The sequence below is a fragment of the Pelodiscus sinensis genome, chromosome 17 (genome assembly GCF_049634645.1).
Source record: "Pelodiscus sinensis isolate JC-2024 chromosome 17, ASM4963464v1, whole genome shotgun sequence".
NCBI classification, from domain to species: Eukaryota; Metazoa; Chordata; order Testudines; family Trionychidae; genus Pelodiscus; species Pelodiscus sinensis.
The window spans coordinates 40,390,727-40,399,829 of NC_134727.1; the positions used below are offsets into that span (position 1 = coordinate 40,390,727).

The 9,103-nt window shown below is 62.4% G+C and overlaps 1 protein-coding gene across 8 annotated transcripts in view; it reads right to left on the reverse strand.

Moving 5' to 3' along the window:
• Window positions 1–1,807, reverse strand: part of EBF1 (EBF transcription factor 1) — a 347,508-nt gene extending 345,701 nt beyond the window's left edge. For 4 of the 8 annotated variants that reach the window (XM_075900637.1, XM_075900636.1, XM_075900635.1 and 1 more), the window contains exon 1: window positions 1,171–1,807. In XM_075900637.1, the coding sequence (XP_075756752.1) occupies window positions 1,171–1,304 (134 nt within the window). In that variant the 5' untranslated portion in view covers window positions 1,305–1,807. The remainder of the gene's footprint in view (window positions 1–1,170) is intronic. The other 4 variants (XM_075900642.1, XM_075900641.1, XM_075900638.1 and 1 more) reach the window with 2 other exon arrangements.
• Window positions 1,808–9,103: the final 7,296 nt, after the last annotated feature.

The window sequence follows — 9,103 nt, forward strand, 5'->3', positions numbered from 1 at the left end:
GGGCTCTGCGCCCTGCCCCAGCCCAGTGCAGCAGCAGGCTGGCGAGGGGGGCCATGAAAACTGAGGGGGTGCATTGCAGGGGAAGCTCCCTCACCCCTATCTCTGCCCCCGCTTTGCAGCAGGATCTGTGGGGTGGGAAGGTCCCCGCTTGTCAAAAACAAGCAGCCACCCGAACGGAGCCGGGAGCCCGGCTCTGCTTGTCCCGGCCCCAGCTCTGGTGGTTCTGGGTGCCAGCTGATTTCCAGAGCATGGGTGGGTGCGAGTCCCCAGCCACTCCAGGGCAGAACTTTCTCCATCCCCTGCCCCCGTCCGAAGCGAAGGGGAACGTGTCCCCTTTCCGTGCGAAGCGGGCGAGTCTGCCAGTTCCCCAACTCCCGGCAGAGCTGTCAGTGAAATCGGCCCATGTGCCTCCTCCGTCAGCTCGAGCGATAAACACTCTTGATTCATGGTAAACAGCCCCAAGCTGCCGGAGGAGCGAACTTTAAATATTTCAGCCTTCGGGTTGCGCCTCCAGAACTTTCCCTTTCCGAGCCGACTGGGGGGGGGGGGTGAAATAGACCAGAAGATGTCAACGACCCACTTGTAGGCTGATGCTGTCTCGCTGGCCCCGGCTGCATGTTCTGCTTCCCGGGGGGGGGGGGGGGGCGAATGATAAGAATTCAAGAGCGCCTGGAGGGGTGTAAAGGGACCCTTGGAATAAAATCGCGCCCGGACCAAGCTTTGCTCGACTCGCTGGTGCTTGTTGGTTTCTCCTGGCGCCGCTCAAGAGGCGCAGTTCGAATCCACCTTGGCAAAACTCACCGCTCCGGGCACGGGGGGGAGGGAGGGTAACTGGGGGGGCAGCAGAAATTAATGAGCCTTGCAAAGCCCATATCGCTTCTGTTCAGGAAAGTGACCCTGGACGGCCCGAGCCGGCCTGGGTCCGTTCTGCAGCCACGTGCGGGCCGGGGAGAAGCCGGAGGTCTGGGCAGCGCAGTCCAGGTAAAACTCCCAGTTGCTTGGGGGGGGGGGGCAGAGAAATCTCCCCCGAATCCATCCGTGGGGCACACGCCGCCCTGGCAAACCCCAGAAGTGAGTCCGGGGGGGGCGCTGTCCCCTGGTCCCGTCCCCGCGGAACTCAGCGCTGCCCTGGCCGCCCGCCGCGGGGGAGCGAAGGCGCCGGGAACCTACCTCTGAGCCGCCGTGTTCGCATCCAGGACGCCGGCCCCCTGCATCCAAGTGCGCACCGCGCTCATCCCGGCGCCGAGCGGCTCCTCCTTCATGCTGCTGCCGCTCCGCTGGATGCTCTCCTGGATCCCAAACATGAATGGCCCCAGATCCGCCCGCTCCGGCGCGGCACAAACCCCCCAGGCGCGAGGCGGGCTCGGAGGCGGCTCGCCGGAGTCAAAGCCACATGGACCGAGCGCAGCACGGGCCGTTCCCGCGGGGCCGGCGGCCGGGGGGCTCCCACGCCGGAGACAGCGGAGGATGGAGCCGGGGCGGCCGGTTAGGACACAATAGACTCGAGCGGCGCCGCTGCAGGCTGGGCTGCACCAAGTGGCATTTTCCAGGGACAAGTTTTTTCTCCCCCCCCCGCCCCCTTTTCTCTCTTTTCTTTTCTTCGCCTCTTGCCGCCCAGCCCCGGCGCGGCGGCTGCCTCCTCTGGCAGCGCAGGCGGCTGGAGCCCGGCGCACGCAGGGGAAGAGAGGAGGGAGCGCCCTGCGTGGATGGAGAGTCTCTCGCCGCCCCCCACCCCCCTCCCGGCCCTGCTCAACCAGGAGTGATTTGCGGGCTCTCCCTACGGGATCCGCTCAGCCTCTCCCCGCAGCGAACCAGGAGCGCACCAGCCCCAGCGGGCAGGGGGCGGGGCCTGGCCGCCAGACCCCGCCCCGTCATTTGCATCTCGTCACCGCTCCTTCCCCCGCACCCCTCCAGCGCTCCACGCCTGCCAATGGCTAGGGGCAGAGGGAGACGCCCCCTCATTAGCATGTCCCCGCCCCAGGCTGGGGGGGGGGCGAGGAAAGTTGGAAGGAGCAGCGCTGAGTAGCTGCGGAGGGGGGCGGTTATTAATGCAAACACCCCCCGTGCTTTGTGCCTCAGTGTCCCCAAGGCGGCAGGAGCCGGGGGCGCAGCTCGGAGCAGCCCAGGGCTCGGCCCCGTCTCTGAGCTGCCCCCAGCACTTAGCCGCGGCCCCGGGCGGGATGAGCGGGGGGGGGGGGGATAAACACTCGCAGCTGCCCCGCTCTCCGCCGTCCCAGCGTCAAGCCAACCGTGGCCGGGAGCTGCAGCGCGTTTGTGTCATTAGCTCCCGGTGTGTCCCGGGCGCGCCGAGTCGGTAGCGAATGAATTAACCCCCCCCCCCCCCGCGGGGTGCAGAGGTGCGGGGCCTCCCCCCATTAGCAGCCCGCTGCCGCGCTCCCCGCAGCTTCGGCGGGGCGGGAACCCCCCATCCTCCCCACGTGGGCGCCTTTCCCGGCCCGGGCGGGGGGCTCTCCATTCTCTCCCAAAGCGTCTTGGGGGGGTCGGAGATGGCAGCGGGTCTAGGAGCGTCTCGGTGTCACCAAGAGCCTCCGCGTGCCCCTGTTTACACGCGTTTCACGGGCGCCGCGGCTGCGCCCCACCCGGTGTCTACACGGAGAGGCGCCTTGGCCGCAGCGGGTCCTCGCCCGGGGCAGGGCAGCCGCAGGGGAACGTTCCTCCCGCCCGCGCTAATCCGAGTTGGCCTCCGCTAAAAAGCGTTCAAGCCCGTCGATTCGGTTCCACTCCGCTTCGCGGCCCGCGTTCGCACGGGGCGGCGCTGCTGGAAGCGGAGCGGGGACAGGGCACCTGCCTGCAAACCGGCTCTTTCGTTTCCAAGCCCCCGCCCCGCGGTGTGGCGCTTTGTTTCGGAGTAAAACCACGCGCCGGTTGCGCGCGAGCCCTCGCCCCGGGTGGCCCGGGGATCCGAAGTCAAAGCTCCCTCCTCTCGCAGCAGGTGGCGCCCCGCGGGAAGCGACGCGACGCCCATTTGTGCCCCGCGCGCTCACCCCGCCCTTTGTCTACACGAGCGGCCGCTCCGCGCAACTTCTGCCGGTCCCAGGTGCTCAGCCCCCCTCCCCGGCACAGCCCCTTGCAGGGGGAGGGGAGCCGCAACATTTTTCTCCAGGTGCGAAGCCCCTTCCTAGCTCCCCCGCTGCAAAGGCAGAACTCCTGCTAGTCATTATTGAGGGGGGCGCGGGTCTGCAGGGGGGGGGGGGTGAAGGTCTGCAGGGGGGGGCATCCCTCCCCCTACGGCTTGGAAAAGGAGCTGCTAGAGGTAGGTGGGAGAGGAAACCTGCAGCCTCCGCTCCCTTCCCCCGTGTAGACGCGGCAATAGATCTAAGCGCCAGGTCGTTCCGCAGGTTAACCAAACGCCTGCAGTCCGCTGGACTCCTCTTGGCTTCGCTAGCCGCGGGATCGGGTCCCTCCGGGGACCTGTGTGAGCAGCCACACACAGAGGGGTCGCGCTCTTCCCACGCCCACCCCTTCCGGGTGTGACTCCGGATCGTCTGCGGCCTGTCTGCACCCGTCGGTCTCGAGCCGCCAAACCAAGCGTCCGGTCTAGCTGCTGCCGCGGGGAGGGGTAGCACTTCCTGGGCCACTTGTCAGAGCTGCGGCCCTCCCCGCTCCCATTGCCCACGGGCGGGGGAAGGGGGGCGAAACGCATTGCGAGCAAATTTGCCCCTGCAGTAAATACCCCGTTCCCAGGGCAGGAGGGGGCATGGAACCCGCGCCCAGCGGCTGGGCGGATTTGGTCCCTCCACCCTGTGCAGGGAGCCAAGGGGCTGCCCCCTCTGCTGCCTGGGGGAAGGGGTGTTTTGGGCCAAACGCCCCAGCCCAGCCCACAGTGGCCATTCACTACTACACTGAACGCCCCCAGGTCTCTGCTAACCTGCTGCCATTCTGTGGGCCCCTCTCTGGATCAGCAGCCTCCCAGGCCCTAAGCCCCTCATTGCTGCAAACATGGAGGCATGAAGGGCTCCCCCAGTGTGAAAGGAAGTGGGGAGAAAGTCAGGACTTGATAGAAAGGGGCAGGGAGCCGCAATCTGACTTCTAGGCTCCCGGAGGCCTGTCCTGGCCCAACACATCTGCTGTAGGGGAGTATCTGCAAGGTCCCAGTTACCGGTAAGGTCTGACCACAGGGTCTTGGACCAGCGGCTTATGCCCAGACAAACCTGTTAGTCGTTAAGGTACCAGGGGACCAGCGGTGAAAATAACGAAACATTTCTTACAGGTCCTGTCCTATTGCAACCCGCGTCCCTGGCAGCTCTTGCAATGGCTCCGCCGCGGCTCAGCCAGCTCTTGCTGGAGCTGCACATCGGGGTTGTTTTTATTTAGCTCCCCCACCGCTGGGTACCCCTCTGAACCCAGTCACTTCCCTGGCGGCCGGGGAAAGACTCCGGATTGGGCGCCAGTGGGGGAGGAGAAACTCACCTGGTGTGAGACCGGAGTGGGTTTGTCCTTTTCTCCCCAGGACAAAGGAGGTGGGGGCTGCCGCATAAAACAGCGCTTGGGGTGTTTGCATGGGGGGTACGGAGCATTTCATTCTTCTTTTGCTGCAGATTTGAAGCTACAGGCTACGGCTCTGGCCCTACAATGCAGCATACCATGCAGAGACTGGGAGCCTACCTGTTTTCTCCCACGGGTGAGTAAACCCATCCTGGCCAAAACTGTGCGGTGGATTTTACCCAAGCGACCCCAATAACTGCAACACCAGGGGACGGAGGAAGATCAGGCTGCAGTATGGACTGTGAGGCCTGGCGTTTGGCTCAGACCTGACGGTGCGGAACGCAGCGTCTTTGGGGGAAAGGACGCCTGCACTTGGCTAAGTAGCAGACATTGGGAGAGCTGCAAAGCTGCAGCTAGCTGCTTTCCCTCCCCAGCTGTGGATGCTGATCTCTGCGGCTCATTTTTGCGGATATGGAGGCAGATGTGGATATAAATTTTGTGTCTAGAACCCGGCAAATCTGTGGCCATCCGCTTTATATCCACGGGTAGCCACATCCAGGGGGGAGGGATGCGACTATCCAGGGATCATTTTTGCAGATGTGAATGCCAATACCAATCTTGTGTCCTTGAAGGACTCTAGATACTGGTCCATGCTGGAATCTTGATCTCAGGGGATGGCAAAGAAGTGTAAGGCTATTAGGCTGACCGGACGTCTGCATCTCTATTCCCTGCTTTGTCTTATACCGCCATCCCACTGGCTGTCGGCACCGTCCTTACAAACCCGGCTGGCCCGTGCCGGCTGGATCAGCTCACAGGGCTCAGGCCAAGGGGCTGGCTAGCTGCAGTGTAGACAGAGTTCAGGTGCCGGCAGGGCCAGCCATGGTGTTCAGGTGCAGTGTAGACGTACCCAAAGCGGACTGGCTGGGGTCCTGGAAGTAGCTGGTAATGGACGTACCCAAAGCGGACTAGCTGGGGTCCTGGAAGTAGCTGGTAATGGACGTACCCAAAGCAAACTGGCTGGGGTCCTGGAAGTAGCTGGTAGTGGACGTACCCAAAGCGAACTGGCTGGGGTCCTGGAAGTAGCTGGTAGTGGACGTACACAAAGCGGACCGGCTGGGGTCCTGGAAGTAGCTGGTAGTGGACGTACACAAAGCGGACCGGCTGGGGTCCTGGAAGTAGCTGGTAGTGGACGTACACAAAGCGGACCGGCTGGGGTCCTGGAAGTAGCTGGTAGCGGACGTACCCAAAGCGGACTGGCTGGGGTCCTGGAAGTAGCTGGTAGTGGACGTACCCAAAGCGGACTGGCTGGGGTCCTGGAAGTAGCTGGTAGTGGACGTACCCAAAGCGGACCGGCTGGGGTCCTGGAAGTAGCTGGTAGTGGACGTACCCAAAGCGGACTGGCTGGGGTCCTGGAAGTAGCTGGTAATGGACGTACCCAAAGCGGACCGGCTGGTGTCCTGGAAGTAGCTGGTAGTGGATGTACCCAAAGCGGACCGACTGGGGTCCTGGAAGTAGCTGGTAATGGACGTACCCAAAGCGGACCGGCTGGTGTCCTGGAAGTAGCTGGTAGTGGACGTACCCAAAGCGGACCGGCTGGGGTCCTGGAAGTAGCTGGTAATGGACGTACCCAAAGCGGACCGGCTGGGGTCCTGGAAGTCGCTGGTAGCGGATGTACCCAAAGCGAACTGGCTGGGGTCCTGGAAGTAGCTGGTAGTGGACGTACCCAAAGCGAACTGGCTGGGGTCCTGGAAGTAGCTGGTAGTGGACGTACCCAAAGCGAACTGGCTGGGGTCCTGGAAGTAGCTGGTAGTGGACGTACCCAAAGCGGACCGGCTGGGGTCCTGGAAGTAGCTGGTAGTGGACGTACCCAAAGCGAACTGGCTGGGGTCCTGGAAGTAGCTGGTAGTGGACGTACCCAAAGCGGACCGGCTGGGGTCCTGGAAGTAGCTGGTAGTGGACGTACCCAAAGCGGACCGGCTGGGGTCCTGGAAGTAGCTGGTAGTGGACGTACCCAAAGCGAACCGGCTGGGGTCCTGGAAGTAGCTGGTAGTGGACGTACCCAAAGCGAACCGGCTGGGGTCCTGGAAGTAGCTGGTAGTGGACGTACCCAAAGCGAACTGGCTGGGGTCCTGGAAGTAGCTGGTAGTGGATGTACCCAAAGCGGACTGGCTGGGGTCCTGGAAGTAGCTGGTAGTGGACGTACCCAAAGCGGACCGGCTGGGGTCCTGGAAGTAGCTGGTAGTGGACGTACCCAAAGCGGACTGGCTGGGGTCCTGGAAGTAGCTGGTAGTGGACGTACCCAAAGCGAACCGGCTGGGGTCCTGGAAGTAGCTGGTAGTGGACGTACCCAAAGCGGACTGGCTGGGGTCCTGGAAGTAGCTGGTAGTGGACGTACCCAAAGCGGACTGGCTGGGGTCCTGGAAGTAGCTGGTAGTGGACGTACCCAAAGCGGACTGGCTGGGGTCCTGGAAGTAGCTGGTAGTGGACGTACCCAAAGCGAACCGGCTGGGGTCCTGGAAGTAGCTGGTAGTGGACGTACCCAAAGCAGACTGGCTGGGGTCCTGGAAGTAGCTGGTAGTGGATGTACCCAAAGCGAACTGGCTGGGGTCCTGGAAGTAGCTGGTAGTGGATGTCGTGAAACATGGAGGCTTGAGCCAGGCTGAACGCAGAGGCCTCTGCAGAAGCACGAAGGTCTGCTCCTATAGGTCTGGAAACACAGAGGCCCTCGCAGGCTGAAACCAGGGGTCCCAGGGGCCCAGCTGTGCAGGCCTCTTGCTCTCTGTTGACCTGGCCGCCAGCCGGGACCACGCCCTCTCTTGTGGCAGGCGCAGGCTTCCCCATGGAATAAATGCTCTCTCCTAGCATCTTACCCTCCTGCCTTGTGGGCCTGGGAACCCAGCCTTCAGCCGTCCACAGGGCCCAGCCAGCCTCTCGTTCCCTTCCGGGGGGTGTAGGCAGGATTGGAACCTGGGACTTTCAGCTGAGGGGGGGTGGGGCGCTGGCTGGCTGGGCACGGGGGCCGTTCTCGTCCAGCCTTGTTGTGGGGAGGAAGGCGCTCAGGCCACGTTCTCAGGGTTCAAGGCGGCACAGCTGGGGCCAAGGTGGCTTGGAGAAGCAGGGCAGCTGCAGGCTGAACATTAATCTGGGGCCGGCTCTGGATGGAAGAGGGGACCCTTAGGGGCCCGCCCCCCACCTCCCTGCGGTGCTGGGGGGGGAGGGAGATGGTTTGGCTCCTACAGGTATGGGGGCCTGGGCAGAAGGGGCAGGGGCAGGGCCAGAGCCGGGCCGGGGGCTTGCCTCTCCAGCCCTCCCTTCACCCACTACCCACGCTGCTGCCAATGCTGCTCAGTGGCTCCGTTCCCAGGGGACCCAGGATCCGGGCACCGGGGAAGGCAGCTGCTTTGGTTTATAGATGCAGCTTTGAACGGGAACCAGGAGGTTCCTGACAAGATCTGGGCGAGGTTCTGGGCCCCCCACCCCCAGTTTAGAAAGCAGGGGCGGGGGGGCAGGGTGTTTGTCTAGGAACGAGGCGGGGTCAGGGGACAGGGCCTGAGAACAGGAGGGCCTGGCCAAGGGGGAATGTGCATTGGGAGCCCGTCACAGGCAATGTGATGGTGGGAGCTCCCTGGCCCGGGTGCTACAGCCCATGGTCAGAGATGGGGAGGGACTGAGGGGGCAGTTGGCCGGGCTGATTGGTTACGGGGCCTGGCTGGTTCTGAAGAGCTGGGCAGAGGCAGGGGGTCCCCGCTGCTCCTGCATGTGGGGGGGCTGCCTAGCCTGGGGTTAGCTCCTCTGATTGTGAACTGAGCTGTGGGCTTTTAGCAGCTGGCTGCTACCTTACAGAGATGGAGGGTGTGGGGTCTGTCTGCCCGGCCCGGTAGGAGAGGGGGAGGTTGTAGGGGTTCACATAGAGGCAATTCCCACATTACCCCCTTAAAATAAGGGATCTTTCGGAAAAGGCTTTATTTTCCGAAAGATCCGCGTCTAGACTGGCGCTTTTTTCCAGCAAAGCTCCGAGCCGAAAAAAAGCGGCGGCCATTTTTATGCTAATGAAGTGGGGGAGATTTAAATCCCTGCTTCATTAGCAATTGCGATACGTCTAATTTGCATCCCTTTTACGAAAAAGGGTTGCAATCTAGACAAAGCCAGGGAGTGTTTTTTCACACCCTGAGCCAGAAAGTGACAGCCTGAGCCAAGTGATCGGCTTTGCACTCTGGGCTGCATCCCCCCCAACCACCTGCCGGAGGGGGCGGCGGGTAATGTGGGATTACAGCTGATTGTGAGGACTTAAACTGCCCTGGTCCTCACATGGTGCAGGGGGATTCCTGCATCTAACTGGCTTGGAGCCAGCTCCCGCACCCTGTGCAGTGCGAGGGACACTCAGGCTGTCTACAGACGTGTTTTGTGGGCAGAAGCAATGCAAATGAAGCTGATTATGCCTCTGGGAAAGGCATAAGGATCTTGCACAAAAAGGGATTTTTGCACAAAACGGACATGTCCACACTGCATGTTTTTGGGCAAAAACCTCTTGCACAAAACCGGATTGGACTAGATTATGCAAATGAAGCATGACAAAATGCTCATCAGTGCTTCATTTGCATTGCCTCTTCTGACAAAACACATAGGCTCCATCTACACTGTAGGCTTCTTGTGCAAA